Consider the following 19,527-nt stretch of genomic DNA (forward strand, 5'->3'; position numbering starts at 1 on the left):
TAAACATGAAGTATCTTGGCACTGCAGGAGATAAAACAGAACCAGCTTTCAGTGTATCCTGCAGTCTGTCTCATTGATGCATGCCGTCTGCGTCGCCAAATGTCTTCTCATATAAAAACATTTTCTTTCATGCTCTACTAAGATTTAGGGTCCACTGTAATACATTCCCCACTCCTTATTTGTTGGGCCTTAAAGAACAGGTATCCATAGCAACCCTGCAACATTCCAACAACGTCTGGCCCCTGGCCTGTCACAACACCATCTGCCCGAGAGCGAGCATTCACACACTTTAAAGACTGAGGTAGAAGAAAACATCGATAAACTGAGACTTCTGATAAATTCCCACTGCGCGGATCACTTCACTGTTTTTGTACAAAGCATTATGAAAGCAAACGAGAAGCTTTGCTCTGTGTTGACATACATTATGCTCTGACATTAACAACAGCAAATTTCCAGGAGTCCCACATGGTTCTCATTAACATTCCAGCGCTCTTTTTCTTTCTCCTTCTCTTCCTCTCTCACTTTCCCACTCTCTTTTGTCTCCCGAGGAGGCCAAAAAGGAAAACTGACAGTGCTGGCTCTGGACCATGCATTCCATGGGATGTGTCAAAACCATTCTCTGAAGAGCACAGAAGGCCCACATAGGGGCACTTAGACATACACGCACACACACACACACACACACACACACACACACACACACACACACACACACACACACACACACACACACACACACACACACACACACACACACGCACATGCAAGCATTCTTGTACATCTATCTTTGTGAGGACATTTATTGACACAGCTTAATCTCTAGCTCCTCACCCATCACAACTAAGTGCCTAACCTGAACCCTTAACCCTAAACCTACCCTTAACCTAATTATAACATTGACCCTAAAACAAAGTCTTGACCCTTAAACAGGCCTTTAAAAGGGTCTCAGAAAGTGAGGGCCGGCTAAAATGTCCTCACTTTACTCTCTTTTTGTCCTCACTTCGATGGTCTAAAACTCAAACCTGTCCTCACAAAGATAGTTGTACAAACATACACACACACACACACACAGAGAGAGAGAGAGAGATACAGACGACAGTGATGCAGAGATGGGAACATGTTTTCCATGTTTGCTAGGTGGAAATCCATTTATTTATGCTTGCGCCATTATCTCATATCTTGAGGTTATCACATGAATTTTAACATTACAGAACAATACATAATTCATCAAAATCCAGGTTTCATAATTATCTAGGCCAGGGGGTCTTCAACATTTTTCAGGCCAAGGACCTTTATAAAACTTATTCAGGGTAGTGAAATAATAATTTTTTGAGGAGTGAAAAAAGGCTGTGAGAGACAGAAGTACGATGTGTGTTCAGTGTATTGTACTGTTGTTTAACAATACAGCAACTGTTTAGCTGATGAAACATATTTCTAAAAGTCTCTCTTTTGACAAAATCTCCTTGAAACAGAAAGTTTTTTTCTTTGAAAATATGACGTATTTATATTTGTACTGCGCATACCATTGTAACATGCCATTGTAAGTCTATCCACCACAGCCTAATTTTCATCAGCGAAAAAATAAGTATGCTGTCTACCAAGACTAACATCCATGTAGTACTATAGTCATGTATTTACATACTTCATGACGCTTACAATGCAATGCCTTTATTATTGATGTACAGTACTTGAAATAAAAATGTTACATCATGTTTCATTTTAATGTAAAGTTTAACATTATCTTCTTAATTTTAGCTTTGGTTGAAGTTACATTTTGTATTGTATATATATTGTATTTGTTTTCACAAAAATTAGTTTGAGATCAAACAATAATTGGCAGACACCCTGTGGTAGCAACTAACTTTTGAGATCTAGACCCAAAACATTATTGAAACAATGTGTTCTATTATTCATGTCAGTCCATCTAACACTGAGGAGGAATGCTGAGATTTGGGCACAGCAGAGATGAATTCGACTCGCTGAATCACTGGAAATAGCCTTGAGACTCAGAGAGAGGACGTGAAATGTTGTGGAAAGCCCACTGCAGGATTCCATCTATAGGGCTCTGAATTCATCAAGACAAATATACTGTTAGGCATCTCATCTGGGGCTTCAGGTATATACAGTTTCCACTGCTCACTTGCATGTATTCATTTATTTTTATACTGTTAAGAAGCATGACTTCACCTCCCCCATTATAGAGTCCATTTCATCTCTGTTGAACAGCTGCTCTGATGGTGTTAAGCCCTGATCACTCATGTGCTGACTCACCTGTGGGAATAAAAATACTGATAAAATCTGTTAGGTTAGGAGACCTAAAAGTGTTATTTTAGTGTATATGAGATACCTGAAGATTCCTTGATGATGTTTCGCTTTCAGGGCCCCAACACCTGGAGCAATTCCTACATCTTGTCTTTCCACTGAAGAGACAATTAGGGGAAGAGAGAGAGAGAGAGACTGAGCTTCAAAGCATGATAGAATTCACAGTTATTCTATAATAAATAACAATACAATAAGATCAGTACTTTGAGAAGTTGCAGAGGGCATGATAACTCTGCAGGCACTGAGGGCAGGTGATCAGCTCTCCCTGGATGAGATGACAAATTCCACAAGCCATCCTGATCCCGACCATTTGGCCATCCGAAGACTAACAAAGATTAAATATAAAAATAGCTGAAATTGCCATCATCCTGCCACTCGTCAGAGATATATATGATTATAACTATTGGATTTATATGATTCAAATGATTGGAATGACATGAGGGTGTGTAAATAAGATCTTATATTTTTTAGGCTGAATATATAGTAAATATATTAGCGTTCACACCAAGATATGATAAAGCTCTGTTTATTACAAGAGAGCACTGCATTTTTGTTGTCTGCCACTTTAAATGCTTGAGCTCTTTAAAGTCGGGTGGTTTCTGATTGGCTGGCAACGTTTTTTTATGGTTCATCAGCTGGAAAAGAAAATCATTCTGAAAGTGATTCCAATGATCATTATTGTTATAGTTGTGATGTGGACTTCCACAGTCTCAGAATTAGAATGATTATTAAAACTTAATTGTTACAGTTATCGTCCTTGGTGTGAACTGGCCTTAAATGTCAGTGTATCTCTTATTGAGTCACATGGGAGTGTTACCATGGGTGGAGCTGTGACTGTGGAGAGTGAAGTGGAGGACAGAGAGGAGAAGAAGGAGAAGTCCACAGCAGAGCTGGAGCTTGTCTCTGTCACTGGAGGGTGAACAGTAGGCTAAAAGAGCAGAAGAGAAGTTACTACTGCCATTAATAATAATCTCCCACCACTGCTCATCATATTGTACGTATATGTGTGACCGACTGCAATTCAAGTTCAGTAAGTTATTGCAAATGGGAAATTTTGTTTTCAATCAATTTAATGGGAATTTTGTCATGTTTTACCGGCAATGGGTTGCATGTCTTGTCCTTCGCTCTGTTGCTTTGGCATAGCTGACAGCGCCATGTACCACTGAAAACAAACACATTTCTAAAACTAGTGAGAGATGCATCTCAGTGGTTTCACACTATAATTATGATAAGGCTACTTGTTTTAAACTTTTTTTAATCAACATAAATTAGATGTGTTTTAGATAAATTAGTTATTTAGGGTAAAAATTATTTCTTATTTTTATGTTTTATTTGAGCATTTTTATTAAGTTAGGTTATTGTAATATATGATTAATATGATACTATTAATATTAATTGTATCAATAATAATAGATTTCAATAATAGATACATCATCCTTAAAATTACATAACATTTTAAGGATTTATTAATAGTATTTCAGATTTATTATTAACATTAATTGTATCAATAATAGTAATATATTCACTATGTAATAGATTTTAAGTCATCCTCTAGCTCTTTTTGGAAGTTTGCTGAGGCCCACTAGTGGGCTTTGGCCCCCTGGGGGCCTGTTCACTTTTAAACCTGGAAAAACAGTTTTAAGAATTTCGTGACATTTAAAAAAATAAGAAACATAATGATGTAAAATAAATAATAAATATTTCAGATTCTACACTATTTTGGGTCAATTATCAAAATTTGTGACATGAAATTCATTGAAACTCAAAATTGTTTTGCTAATACAATCATTTGCAATTATAAAATGCATCAAGTTAGACATTTTCACTTGTGCTTTTAGACTGCTGGATCGTATTTATTGTACACAGTCTCATATTTGAGATTTTTTTTGTTGTTGTTTTGAATTCATGTAGTTTATCAGCGCTGTTTTAAATTTGACAGATAAAGTCTAATGATGAGGTCAGCTCTAGGTTTTGTAGGGTCAGTGGCCTGTGTATCACATGACTGCTCTGTACCTTGGTATGGAGGCGAGGGGCGGCACCAGGCAGGTGAGGTGGAAGGCGCGAGGACACCCATCACAGCAGATCAGCTCCCCACCATCTTTACACACTGCACACTCATCATCATTATGCTCCACCTGAACATATGCATCATAAACGTGAAACATAGTGAATTACCTACTGTACCCGGTTAACACAATGACAACTTCTGCCTGAATAATATTTTTCATGTACGCTTTTTGTATCTGTACTTTTCCATGAATCTTGGTCACCTACATCCATGACTCTGGTGCTTGGCTCTCCCTGCTGGTGACTGTAGTTTTGTGCAGTTTGTGCCTTGTGCACTCCAGCTGTCTCATCCAGTTTACCAGAAGAGTAGAATTCTCCTCCAACCTTGATGCATTTTTTGGCACCTCCTGCAGGAAAGTGCAAATGAGACATCTGTGCTGCCAAAGTGGACCGCCAAAGTGTTTACACTGCAAGGTTACACTATCAAAACACACGCTAAGAGCTAGCATTAGCGAATTAAAGGCTTTCATTGCAGTCTGGCAACAGTGTGTAGTCAGTTTGCTGAGCTCACCAGACTCAATGACTTGCTGGATCAGAATCCCCTCTACTGTCCCGCAGCCAGTGGGATGCTCACTGGCAGATACAGCCACGGCCCTCTGGACTGAGGTAGATACAGCCTGGACCCCTGCGTTTTGAGTCATATTTATTCATGCGCAATCTCATTCATCTACTATAATATTTAGTCATCTAATGATACATTTTACTCAAGCATCAAGTGCTTACCGTTTCCCACTGAGACCTGAGAAAGTGCTGCACCATCTGTCTTCCTCATTGGCTTGTCTTTGCTTCCTGGAACAGTAGAGATATTAAGTTATCAGGACTGGCGTGTTTGAAACCAGAAGCATCAAATCATACCCATTCAAACTCACATCTGGCATGTGTCAGATTTATTGGTTGCGTTAAAGTCATGTTGGAAAGAAAAAATGCAAGGTGGGATTTTGTCCCTTGAGAATTGAAAATGAAAAAATGACTGCACAGGAAATGAATGGGAGACTAATTTCACCTAGTGAAAACTTTTGGTACTGCGGCCAAATAAAATTTCATTTTCATTTTTTGAGATATCAGGCTAAAATTTTTAACTCAACTTGTTTAGATTTATGGCTTTGATTTTCTCACAGTTTTAGAGTAAAACATGTTTTTGAAAATATATATTTCATATAAAAATATACAGTAAAATAGTATTTTTGCAAATTTGTCATAACAATAAACATAAAATTCTATAACTTTTTTTACGTCCACTTTTTAAAACTTTTTAAAACTTCAGCAATAATTTGCCAAGTGTCATCTTTGAAAAGAGATCAAACTTAAGTCTGTGCTCTAAAGCATTCAAGATTTAAGACAGTTTAAGTTTAATTCAATTTTCAGGTCTATGCTCAAAAAGTGAATAAATGGATTATAAATATAATTTAGTACCACAAAATCCCCTAAAAATACAAAATATTAAATAAAAAAACATTATCAAACTAAAATATAGCAAGGCATTGGTGAAATTATCAGTGAAACACAATCGGCTTTTATCAAAGGGCGAAGTATTCACAGTCATATTAGATTAGTCCTTGATGTGCTTGATTATAACTATCTAATACCTGAGACAAGCTTACTTCTATTTCTAGACTTTTTCAAGGCGTTTGACACTCTTGAACACCATTTTTTGTTTAAATATTTAGAAATCTTTGGCTTTGGTGCTTTATTTTAGTAATTTCTATGTTCTATAATGATATTTTCAGTAGTGTTTCCCTTAATCATCACCCAGAATCCAAATTAAACGAGGAATCCGTCAGGGATTATATATTATATTATATAATATATAATATTAACATTAACATTTACAGTTAAGTATTTCACCATTACTTGTTAATCTTGCAGTTGAATTAATGTCTTTGTTCATAAAAGATTTTGAGGACATTGTAGGCATATACATTCTTGGTAGGACCTTTACTATTAGCCAATTTGCAGACGACACTCTTTTATTTCTTAAAAATAAAGAAGTGCTTCCATTAGAAATTGATAACATTTCTAGCATCAGGCCTGACCCTAAACGTGTGAATTAATGGCTATCCATAATTGTGATTTAGAAGATATAGAGGGCATTCCAATGAAAAATGAGGTTAAGTACCTAGGGGTTATGATTACCAAAAATGTTGTTAATAGAGAACTTTCAAATTTTAACTCTAAAACAGAAAGTATGAAAAAGTCTTTAAATCACTGGTTATCTCGAGACTTATCTATTTTGGGTAGAATCCTCTTGACTAAAATTGTGGGAATATCTAAACTTATCTATCTATCCCATGCTTTGTATACTGCCCCAAAAGTAGTTAAATCGGTTCATTCAATTTTATTTCAATTTACATGGAAAAATAAAACACATTATTTACGTAAATTTCATTTGGTCAAAGAGTACGAATATGGAGGCTTGAGAGCCATTGATTTTGAATCTCTTCTTGGTACATTCCGTATTAAGTGGCTGAAAGAGTGTTTAACAAAGTCACACTCAATATGGTACCATATTCCAAATCACATTTTTTTAAATATTGGCGGCCTTGAATTTGTGTTAAGGTGTGATCTTGATCTCTGTAAAATTCCTTTGAAGTTAACATTTTTTTTTGGAAAATTATATTTACCCATGACTTCTCTTCTCACAACTGCACTCTTTGGAAAAATAGTGCTGTAGTTATTAATAGAACATCTCTGCTCAAAAGTGATTGGTATAGTAAAGGCTTTTTTTTTTATTCATGATTTATTAGATGATAATGGGTATTTCTTGTGTCATAATGATTTAATTAACAAATATAGAGTTAGAATTACAATTAAAGGTTATGATTATGCAATGCTATACCCACTGGATTGTTAAGAATATTCCACAGCTGTTTTTCTGATCCTTTATCTAGACCTGTTGTTTCTCTTCCCTCTTTAAAAATATGTAATATAGACTTCTTAGACAGTAAGTGCAAAAACAAACTTATTTACAAAGAACATAAACGTATTATCACTGGTGATTATCAGTGCTATTTTCTGGAAGATGTGGATACCTCAGTAAGGGATAAAGCTTTTACTTGTTATATGGAATACAGCTGCTCCAAAGGTCAAGGAGACTCATTACAAAATTATGTTTAAGATTTACCCAGTTAATGATTTATACAGAAACTATTTCATTTTGAGGTGGATCATTGTGGCTTTTGTTCTTCTTCTCCTGAAATGCTTGATCACCTATTCTTCTACTGTGAGGTTACTTCTAAATTTTGGTTTGATACATAGCTGGTTGTTAGTAAAAATGGAAACAATTCCTCATATAACCCAACAAGATGTGCTCTTTTTTAAGTGTGATTTAAATTCACCCTTCATTGATGTTGTAAATTTTGTTTTATTGATGGGTACATTTAATATTCATACTTGTAAATGGAAAAAATGTAAGCCCTCCTTTAATATATTTCTATGTGATTTTGTTAAAATGTTTCAGAGTTTCAAATGTTTTAAAAAAAAACCTTAATAGAAAGTCTGAAACTCTATGTTTCTCTCTGTCCAAATATTTACTATTTTGGTATATTTTTCTTTGATGTATATATCGGCTACCTGTTTGTCTTCATCCTTGCTCCTCTTTCTCTTTCCTTCTCAAATTCAAACTGTGTTAGTCTCAATGGAAGTGTCTTACTTTGTTGATTGTTCCCTGTCTTGTTATGGACATTCTGCATCGTTTCGAACGCAAAACAAGAACCGAGGTTTTGTTTTCTGTTACAAAAGACTGATTCGTCACTCAGTCTAGTTTTAAATGTTAGCCTTACGTGAACATTTAACTTTTGCTCGGCCAAACGGGAAGTTTTTGAGTACCAGCGTGACAACAGGGAATCTGCATCAAACGCGAACCAAATGTTTTGCTGAAGGACTACAAAGAACAGCCTCTGATTCACAGAACAGAGATCAGGTGCAATTTACCCTTACAGTGAACAAAGCTGCTGATTTAAATCCATATAAATATGTGTAACACCAATTGTCTTGACAACGTTCATAATTCAATAGTAGGCTACAGTTCATAACATCACCGTAAGTGACAATGTAAAATTGACTGGTTAATTGATTCGAACGTCATGAATCGCACTTCTCAACATTATTGGGCCTGTAGTAGTAGCCTAGTAGTAGCCTAATAACAGTGAAAACGGCAGCAGGTTTTATAATAAATTATTATCGGATGCAATTTTGTTTGGTTAATCCATTAAACTAAATAAAAATTGCACTGACTATCAAATTACACAGTTGTAGGAAGAAGTGAGGCCAGGAAGGACACCCCTCGTTGCACCGTTTTGGTATGACCTGAACCTGAGTGATAAGTTCCTGTGTCCATTACCTGAGCTGGAGGTTATGGCTTTCTTGGTGTGGTGATGGGACCGATGGGTCAGGTGTTTTTCGGCCACCGGTCTCTTTCTGCCTGACTGGCTGCGGACCCAGCGTGTCCCAGTGTGTCTGGCCACCTGCTTTAACCCTGCCAAATGAGATTATCATCACTTAAACTGTCATTATCCTCCAACACAGTTACTGTTTGCCAGGCCTGTGCACTGTACCTTTGGGGAGGTTCATAAACAGGGTTTCCAGTTTTGGGTAACAATCCTTATTGTACTCTTTACAGAGATTGCTCCAGAAGGCCTGGAGGACAGTAGCGTCTTGGTCCAGTAGCAAAGTGAGCAGTGAGTAGACAGCTTTGTGGATCCCATCCTTTTTCTTTCGCTCTAAAGTCTCCTTATAAGTCGGTGATAGTGTTAGTTTGTTGTTTTAGCATTTCAGGAACTAACTACGACTGTACAAACATCTGATTAAAACATGAAGGCATTCTTCACATTATGCATGCTGACTTGAAATAGTGCTTTTGTATGAAAATGTTCACCCTCAGGATCTGTTCAGAGATGATATCGTGATCCGCCAGCCCATAGAGCAGTGGGAAAGGATCGTGGATTGCCATGGCGATCTCAGTCCTACATGCTCGTAGCTGTGAGCGCAGGTCAGACTCTCCGTAACCTTCCACCCTAGACATGCTTGCACATCTGTAGTATAGACCACAACTAAACTCACTGATCTTCTGGTCCTGATGTTCTGAGAATACTTAATATTTGGATATTAATTTGAATCGATTCAATTATGTTTTATCACATACATGGATAGTTCTTAAACAAATCAGGGAGGACCCCTTATTGGATAAAGAGATGGAGAAGGGAACCCTTGTTACATATTATAAATTGAAGTGTTGTATTTAAACTGACCAATAATTATTAATGATAACCGGTTGGTTATCTTATTTTAAAATGTCCTTGTTACAGTGTAAGTATACATTTAAATACTGAGTAATATTAATTAACTACATGTACTTAGTACATAATTAGGATTAGGGTTTGGTTTAGGATTACTTGCTTGTAATTATGCATAATTCACTAGAGTAATTACATGTAAGGTGTGTAAGTAACAGGTACACTGTAAAATAAAGTGTTACCATACATTTTTAATGTGTAGAGAATATTGAAGTAAACTTAAATTAATAAATGTTGTATTTTGGTTTAACCTTTTTATTTTTATTTTAAAAAAAGAGAGATTAAACAGTAATTGTGAATACTGCTGCAGACCCCTGAGAGTCACAGACCCCTATCTTAAATAATTAAAAACTATCAGTCATCATTCAACCTTTAGAAATAATGGTACATATAGATTTTTTTTTGCCTGATATTAAACACACTAAAAATTAACATAGTACTTACAACAGATGCTGGCGATGAGGACTAGAGATGCCTGTAATCTCCTAGCTGCTTTCCTTTTATTTGGTGTGATGGGTGTCAGTGATTGACGTGCCTTATTTCTGGTGGATAAATGGCTCTTGTGCTCTTGGCCTCTAGGGGCCATTGATTCATAAGACCTTTAGTCCTGCTGTGATAAGTGGTGACATTGAATTTCTATTTACAGTTAATACACTAACTCGCACCTTGTAGGTTGTATAAAAATACCTGACCCTCATTTGTTCGCATTTATGCTCATTTGTGCGGTATGGCTTGGAAAGTCCACAGTTGGGCAAGAAACGATTTCTCAATCATGTGAGCCATCTACTTTTAGTCACCTGTCTCTCCTGAGGACTATAGTTTCCATGCCAAGGGGAATCCCAGTCTCTGTGCATCTCAATAAATGTACTGGATGTGGATTAGCCATTAAAGGGATAGTTCACCCAAAAATGAAAATTCTGACATGATTTACTCACCCTCTTTCTTCTGCTGAACACAAAAGATATTATGAAGAATGTTTGTAACCAGACAGTTGACGGTAGCCATTGACTTCTATAGTATTTTTTTTTTCCTATGGAAGTCAATGGGTGCCGTCAACTGTCTGGTTACAAACATGCTTCATAATATCTTCTTTTGTGTTCAGCAGAAGAAAGAAACTCATACAGGTTTGGAACAACTTGAGGGTGATTAAATGATGACACAATTTTCACTTTTCGGTGAACTATACCTTTAAAGCAGCATTTGTAATGTTGTGTGGGAATTCTTAATGTCTTTTCCAACAAGGTAATGCTCCAAGTTATAATTGCTTGTCCCTAGAACATAACATTTGTCTTAAATGTTCATAAAATAGTGAGGCGGGTGAATTTAGATTTATGAAAACTTCCCTCTTTTTTGCTTGATTGAACAGGTGCATACTTTTTTTTTATACAGATGTTATAAAATCAATATCACACTCAGCATTGTAGCAGTAGACAGTATGGTATTAAGACATGGATTTTATTGATTTCTTTTTTCAGACAGATGTCATGCTCATAAATGTCCTTACAGAGTGAATAAAGAGCCAACTACACTGCTCTACACAACCCTACGGCAACAACTTTGACAGATTCAATCCGCTCACACTATCAGCAGCAACTTCCTGTTCTTACATACAACCTTCCTCTTGCATGGGACTATTCTGCAATTCTTCTCGACCACTGTGAATTGGCTAGATGGTGTGAATACAACAATTTCATCACAGATCAACATCATAAATCCGTCAGTTGTCTGGTCACACACAGTGACTTCCCTTCTATAACGTATGTGTTCTCAGGTAGCCATACAATGAAAGCTTTGCATTGTGATGCCACAATAACAGAAGGCACAACTAGTGTACAAAAAGTGAAAGATGACAAAGCAAACAAGAGGAAACGGAGGCTTGAGAAATGTGAATGTGATAGATGACATACTCTGTGCACTGTTAATGCAAAACTCATTAACATCAGTCCCTCCCCATAGTTAATATCAGCGGCCCCTTTAATTATCCGAGAAGCTAAAGTCGAGCCTAGTATCAACAGTTCAGTCACAGTAATTCCTCATGTCCATTTTTGTTTGAATTAATAGAAGTATTGGCACCAGAAAGAAACTCACACAAACATTAAATATATTATAAATACCTAATATATCCTAAATTAATCTCTATACAATCAGTGGTGTTAATCAGTGCATTTATGTAAACAATTCAAAATATAAAACAAAAAACAAATACATTAAATATTAAAGATACTATGTTTCCAGAGTTTTGTAAACAACTCACATTTTCTTGAACGTACTGTTGCAATAACCAGAATGTCGTGAGTGGACTACAGGCGGGTTCATTCTCTCTCAGTGCGGTTTTAAAAAGGTCTTCACGATTTAGGATTCTCTGAGATGAAAGTGTTCATCTGCAACATTACGAATTTTAATCTACACATTCATTCGACATGTGCGGGAGACTACAAGAGCTTTACTACACAGATATACGAGGGATACGACAATCGTTTGTCTGTTTCATCACTTTATGATGTGGTGAACCACACACTTCCTTGTCACAACCCATAACAAAGTGCATGTATTTGAAATGAAAATCTGTTGTTTCCTCAAAATGGATTTTCTCATTCTTATTAGTTCTAGTTGGCTGCAAAATAATAATAATTAAAACATTATTTTAAAAAAGATAAAAAAATCAAGGGGTTTAACAGGAATAATTGTATTCTTTCAGAAAAGATCCTCTTAATGAGTGAGTAAAACGGTATAAGGCAACAGCAAAATGCCCAAATTATAAATAATAGTTTACTACCAGTGTATGGCTACAGGTGAGACCGACAAAATAAGAGTGAAGCCCTTGTCATATTAAAAAAAGAAGAAAAAAACATTTGTACAGGTGAACATAAACCACGTCTAAATGATGGATGTTCACAATAATATAAATACTATATACAATACAGTACCGCCTGGCGGATCTAAAGTGTATACATGAAGCTAGCAGAAAAATCCATTGGTTCTTTGCAACAGTGCCACAGCACTTTAAAGGTTAGCCGGGTTAGTACGCACACCTCTCATGGAGGCTGGTACTGGATTAGCATGTAGGATGTATACACAGACCCACACTAAGACTTTGAACAGGACCTCTCTCTTTTGTCTTTTTTTCATTAAGTTCTTTGTTTCATTATTATTGACGTGAATGGACCAAAGGACATGACAGATTCTAAAAGTTGTCTTACATGCATGCTATGGACAAAAGACAGTTACTCTGCCATCCGTCTTGAATCTTAAACTCATTTTTTTGTGAAGGCATCATTTAGTGCTTTTTGTAATGTACAAAAATACAAAACATAACAACCGATAATCCACTCTGAATGTTTTTGTCCAAAGATGGTACACATGCCACTTCCTGTCCTATATGAATCTGTTAGCTAGTCACTTTGAATTACCTATGATATTATTTTGGCAATTGAACAGACAGTGCAGTTTTTTTTTTTTTGTTCTTGCAACTGAGGAGTATAATTTTAGACCCATTCAGATAGATGTAAAAAGCCTATATCCGATCATAAAGTTCAACAGGACGTGGACCCATAGGAAGCAACAGAACAAGCGTGTGGTGTTAATGAAGGTCCGAACCACTTTCTACTAACAGGAGCACCCGCTTTCAGTGGCCGGAGGATCCGGCTGTTTGTCCAGCTTAATGTCGATCACTGGGAGGGGGATGTGTGTCAAGGAAAACAAGGAAATGGTGTTAAGTAGCTTTCCTCTACACACTGTTAAAAAAAAATATTAGAGTACGTTTTACAAGAAAATACTATTTCATTCTTTCAACTTCAAGATTTCACATTTAATACAAAGTGTTATTTGCAATTTCTTTGTAATCGGTGAAGTGAAATTTACTAACAATTTCTGATTGTTTCAAAGTAAATCCTACACCAAATTTATTTCAATATGAACTATTATTGTTATCTCTTATTAAATGTGTCTTATTAAATCTATCTTTACTTCCATAAATGATTGTATTTGCTGTGAAAACGCAGACAAAAAGTAAACCATGTATAGTGAATATTGATTTTATCATGACAAGTTGGTGTTATTGGAAAAAGAGCCAGGCAGTTGGTAGAGAGGGGTTGAAAAGCAAGATTTGATGATGTCAGCTATGTATATAAAGTTGGAGCAAGCTATTTCATTTTAGATTTTAGATTACATAGACAAATATTTTTTCTTTAAAATATATGTGCGCCTCTACAGTAAATCATCCACTAAAAGATGAGGAAATTTCATGTTGACTGACTAGAATTGAGTTGAGTGAATTGTGTAATTTTAGTTTCACTAGCGGAAATGTGAATGGAAAAATAATGATTGTTTTCAGTTTTCTGAACACTCTCTCCATCTTCCATTGGTCGAACCAACAGACAGTCCCACCCTAAACTCACAGTATTGGTTGGGACACTGTTGCAGTGTTTGGATGGACCACAAAGCCAAGGGTTTATACTTTCCAGGGAAATCAACCTAAAAATGGCATATTCATTTGGTTTACTCGTTTTGTCTCTGGGACACATCCTCAAAAACAACACATATCACCTTTAAATGTCACGCATTAAAGGATACTTCCTTCTTTGTTATTATCATCCAAGCTCTCCATCCCGGGCAAAGCAGCAGCCACTCGCCGAAACAACTGTTAAACCAAACAGAAAGAGAATGAAATCAGACAAAGATTTTTTTCCAGAACCGATTGGTATAGCTAAAGCCCTTTTGGGCAACAACTCAGTGGCTAAATCAAATCTTTTTAGAGCTTTCCATGTGTCATGTTACAGGGCATGAGCTTAATTAAATTACTCTATTGGATCAAGTCCATTTGCCTTAGTAGTGCTCTGAGACTTACCTGTTTAACATTGCTGCCAGTCTTTGCACTAGTCTCGATAAACATCACATTCAGCTCTTTGGCCCGCTGCTCCCCCTCCTCTATAGTGATTTGCCTATTAGAGCAAATGCCATCATAATGCGTTACAATTAAAGTAAATTAAACTGATAATTTTGAGAAAATTAATTGAATACATTTAAAAGAAAATAAAAAATTCAAATGAATACGGTAGTGACACTTCCAAATGAAGAATTCTAGCACAACATTTTTTTAGATTAAATGTTAATATTACAGCTGGGTTAAAAATATTGATTTCACGATTTTAATTGATTCTCATTTTGAAAAACTTAAATTCCAAGAATCGATCTTTCAGTCTGCTGTTTTCAGCTGATGGATGAACAAAGCTTTGCAGTATGCCTCCCATCCAATAAATCATAATAAGATTTGAGCTTTGTTACTTCTGATATGAAGTCTTAGTTCTGAAATTCTGTCAATTATGAAATTCAAACAATAAATACAGTTCTGACGCTTTTTAATGTGGCGTGACAGATCTCTGTAGCGTCTCAGTTCAAGTGAAGCAGCAAAGTGCACGTTAATTTATTTCCTATTGTAATGTAACCTCTTTTTTCTGCTTTACTACTAGTTACAGCACAAAATGAACATGAATGAACATCAGAATGTATGTTGAAAAATCCAGTACAACTTATCGAAATCCATAATTATCGTGACATGTAATCGCTTAATCAGCGTTTCAACTGCAGAAAGATGTCAATAAAACGGCTTGTAAACAATAGGTCACGGTAATTTTTCATTCACCTCAGAACAGCCATTCAAAATTCGTTAGTCAGCTAGAAAAATGAACTCTAGAGAGTTCAAATTTCCTTCTGTGTAATTTAAATTTAAGTAGCCTACAAATGAGTTCATTTTAGCCTTTCATATTATAGTGATGTACCAACTCAGGTTCCCTGTATAGTTTACAGCATTAATTGAGAGATATTTTTTCCCGCCTGGAAATTTGCCATGTACTGTACCTGATAGGCCTGAATTAATTGATACTGAATCGAACTGAATCGAATCGCAAGCTTGTGAATTGAAATTGAATCGAATCGAATCGTGAAATTTGTCAATGCCCATCCCTAGTTAATATCACTCCACCTCTTTTCCTCTAGGTCTGTTTTGTTGCCGACCAGCATGATAATGACATCACTTCCCCTCTCTGTTCTGACATCATCAATCCATTTGGAGGTTAGCTGGAATGAATTGACATCTGGAGCAAGAGAAGAAAAAATCTCAGTCTAATTGGAGTATCAAGTTGTTTTGTTAAATGCCTTTTGCAACATGGCAACATAAAAGCAGTTGCTTTTACATATAGCATTTAATTGCTCAAAGTGTGTATAAGTGTGTGTGTGTGTGTGTGTGTGGCTCACTTGTGATATCATACACCACCACAGCCACTGTGGAGTCTCTAATGTAGCTCGGGATAAGACTCCTAAACCGCTCCTGCCCTGCAGTGTCCCATAGCTGTAACCTCACCTGCAAAAAAAGATACGAGACATACTTGTAGAAATAATTATACATTTTGATAACTTCACTAATGCATATATTATATATGCAGTATATATATATAATATATATCGTTTCAAAGCTTCTTACAGTTCGGTCCTCCAGATACATGGTTTTTGATAAAAAGTCAATTCCAATAGTTGCCTGTAATGACAATAAGATTCAAAGTAAGATACAAAATAACATAGACATCTGAAAAACTCTTTGTAAACTTCTACATTAATGTATGCACACACACAAAAAAGAGTTTACCTGATAAGTGTTGTCAAAACTGTCATACATGAACCTTGTTATCAGCGATGTTTTCCCAACTGTAACATAAACCAACAAAACAGGATAATGTTCAGATGAATCACACACACAGTGGAGTAATTAATGGCTTGTTTGTCCTGACATAACCCTATTCACTGTGTTTTCACTAATTGAATTACACTGCCATATGCTGAAACAAAGCACTGTCTTAACCTCCGTCCTTCAAATGACAGTGCATTTCTTAAGGATTACACAGAGATCAGTCATTTGGACATCACTGTTATTTAGAGTTACAACAACGACATGAAAAATAGCTTGGAAAAATGCGGCAGAGCATGGAGCCACTGTGACAGCAAAATTCCTGAGTACATATTTCATACACTACAGGACTGCTTTTTTCAGGCCAGTCTGGTCAGGCCTGTTAGTCAGGCTGAGCTGAGATACTAAAATCATCAAACAGCACAATGCCAATAGTTATCCTGCGAGCTCATAGAACAAGGGGGAATAATAGTCCTATTCTTCTGTGGTTTTAGAATGAGGGTTGTTCTGCTTATATCTTGAAACAAGATCCATCAAATCTGACCAACAGTTACATTCAGGACCATGGACAGCAGAAGACAAGTGGTCTTCTGACGTTAAAGGGACAGTTCGCCCAAATCCTGTCATCATTTTCTCACTGTCATGTTGCTCCAAACCTGTATGACTATTCACTATTCACTTTCATTATATGGGAAAAAGATGAGTGGTGACTGAGAGTGTCATTCTTCCTAACATCTCCTTTTGTGTTCCACAGAAAAAAAAAGAAAGGTCTAACACCATAAAGGTGAGTAAATGATGAGAGCTTTTTCATTGAGTTGGCATAACATCCTAAAAAAATTTATAAAAAAAACATTCTAGCAGGTGTGGTAATATCTATCATCATATCCAGGCTGCAATGTATTGATTCTCATAGATAAGTATACAGACAGCTGTCTCTAAACATTGTGATTAAAACCAAATATCACTTATCGCAAACCTAATGCTCTTCATACATGGGGCCCTCTGTCTGACTGGCTGTCCATTTTCTCCATACGAACAGTGAATGATGAAGACATAACCAGGAGCTATAAGCATTACTGGGTAATGTATGGCAAATAAATGCATACTCATGACAAAAAATATATATCTCAAGAACACATGAACTTTACGGTGACGCCATGTTCAGTGTTATTATTAGCAATGTTTGGATGTTCAGTCATCAATTGACAGACATGATCTCAAATGCCCGTCTGATTACGTCTTCACAAACACCGACAGTGACACTGAGAAGACCATCATCCAGCCAAAAGAATAAACCACGATATCTATTCCTATTAAATAGGCTGATCGTATAAATGCTCATAAAATGATGCATGAGGTTTTTATCTTTGCTCTGCTGAAGAATCCCATAGACACTGACTGCCAACCTGGGTGTGTCTCCTGAAAAACACACGGGAAATGCAAAGCTTCTGCGCCTTTCTGTTTCATGACATTTTCAATCAGTGGATGTTTACAGGGACATCTATACAAATAAGGCGATTTACATTTCTTTCGAATGAAATATTTCATATCATTGTTTTGAGCGATTTAGACTGCGCTAGAATATTAGCGATCAATAATTTAATCAGACCTTCTGCCTCCAATGGAACATGCAAGTGACAATCATTAACAGTTGTTCAAATAACGATTATATTACGTTATGTTCACAGGTGCACGTTTAGTAGTGTAATGACGCTGCATAGCTATACATTTTCATGACTAATCAAAAATTAAACATATGCAACCGACTTGTTTGACAGGGAATCGATATATTTCATCGTTTGAAATAACACCACAAACAAGCAGATACACAAAAGAATCAAAAACACACTAATGTACTTCATGCATGTGTTGAAAGGTTAATGGGTTCGTGTCTAAACCCAGTCGTGGCAAACCCAAAGACTCACCGCTTTGCTCCCCAAGAAAAACAAGTTTGAATTTCCGTAAAGGGTTCCCAAAGTCACTTCCCATGGACATGATTGCTTTAATGGCACAGTTGTTATGGATTAATATGTACAGGTGATACCAGTCTTGCGAGAATGCAGATGGATAATCTTCGGTCGCGAATCGATGGATATTGCAGTACTGCTCCGCGATGTCAATTCTCCAGCCCTGTGCGCATGCGCAGTGGTGGCGATACGCCCGTCTGATATCACTGTGTGTTTACGGAAACGTCCCCGTAAGCTCTCTTCGCACACCAAACCGCAGGCCATATGCATCCGTTCAGCAATGTTTGCATCCGCATCTCTTAGCGCAACGCATAATTGTATACTTGTTATGCCATTTTTATGTGTCTTTTGCAGACACTCGACGAAGACTTCATTAATAAGCTGTCGCTATGTGTACAAGTGAATAATTATGAATGGAAGGTGTCAAACAAACTGTTGTAAGCTTTGTCTGTGTCAGACTATGTGCACATTACACTGTAAAAGTTGTTGTTACTTTATGTGACATCAATATAAGAAACATTATACCTGGTAATTTATACAGTAGCTAATAAATAAATATAGTACAAGCAATTAAATAAAGAGAATATGACTGTTGGATAAGATGGTAGAGCAAAAACTGGAAAATTAAGGGAGAGAGGGTCATAGGCTAATTCAAACCAGGATCCCCAAAATGAGTATCATGTGTATAGGTTTGCCATAGGTCCATAATGATTGAATACATTTTGTTTTGACGTCAAAGACAAAACTGCAAGCAGAATAATATGCAAATTATATCACCAAACATGCCTTTTTTGACCTATTGTATTCATAAATCTTTCTCTTCCAGTACATTGTAGTCTGAACTCTGAAGAGATGAAAAATTAGGGAGCAAAGTTTTAAAGTAGACATATTTGATGATGTTTTTTTCTTCTTCTTCTTCTTCAGCAGATAAATAACAAAATGGAAACCCTTTCAGAAATCTCGTGCAACAGTGGAGGATCATTTTAAAATGTATCCCAATTAAATTAAAGGCTGTGCCTAATATTAGTGGTGAGATCATTACTGTGTCCTGAAAACGTCAATGCATGTTATGTATACCCTGACAAGTCTGTTTGTCTGCAGTTTTCTTCATAATCTACAGCCCTGGGGCAAAAAAAAAAAAAAAAAAGATTAGAAAACTAGGTTATATGTTTACTGGAGATGACGCTGACAAACATCATTC

The 19,527-nt window shown here is 36.3% G+C and overlaps 2 protein-coding genes across 3 annotated transcripts; both read right to left on the minus strand.

The window, feature by feature from the left end:
- Positions 1–1,110: 1,110 nt before the first annotated feature.
- aire (autoimmune regulator) lies at positions 1,111–10,977 on the minus strand. 2 transcript variants are annotated; one of them, XM_082171786.1, is made up of 13 exons: positions 9,263–10,977; positions 8,943–9,117; positions 8,729–8,863; positions 5,113–5,178; positions 4,901–5,014; positions 4,597–4,736; positions 4,336–4,457; positions 3,418–3,484; positions 3,140–3,250; positions 2,526–2,647; positions 2,348–2,420; positions 2,188–2,271; positions 1,111–2,065 (listed from the first exon to the last, which is right to left on the minus strand). In XM_082171786.1, the coding sequence occupies exons 1-13, from the start codon at positions 9,407–9,409 to the stop codon at positions 1,985–1,987; spliced, it is 1,437 nt and encodes a 478-aa protein (XP_082027912.1). In that variant the 5' UTR covers positions 9,410–10,977; the 3' UTR covers positions 1,111–1,984. The 2 variants fall into 2 exon arrangements, with proteins under 2 accessions (XP_082027912.1, XP_082027911.1); XM_082171785.1 differs by having other exon boundaries at positions 3,418–3,502.
- A 139-nt stretch (positions 10,978–11,116) lies between these two features.
- Positions 11,117–18,505, minus strand: rab6bb (RAB6B, member RAS oncogene family b). The gene is made up of 8 exons (XM_082171787.1): positions 18,285–18,505; positions 16,321–16,379; positions 16,159–16,212; positions 15,933–16,038; positions 15,661–15,772; positions 14,527–14,620; positions 14,253–14,319; positions 11,117–13,351 (listed from the first exon to the last, which is right to left on the minus strand). Exons 1-8 carry the CDS (start codon positions 18,352–18,354, stop codon positions 13,287–13,289), a joined length of 627 nt encoding a protein of 208 aa, XP_082027913.1. The 5' UTR covers positions 18,355–18,505; the 3' UTR covers positions 11,117–13,286.
- Positions 18,506–19,527: the final 1,022 nt, after the last annotated feature.

This window comes from Leuciscus leuciscus (genome assembly GCF_965113295.1).
Source record: "Leuciscus leuciscus genome assembly, chromosome: 6".
Taxonomy (NCBI): Eukaryota; Metazoa; Chordata; class Actinopteri; order Cypriniformes; family Leuciscidae; genus Leuciscus; species Leuciscus leuciscus.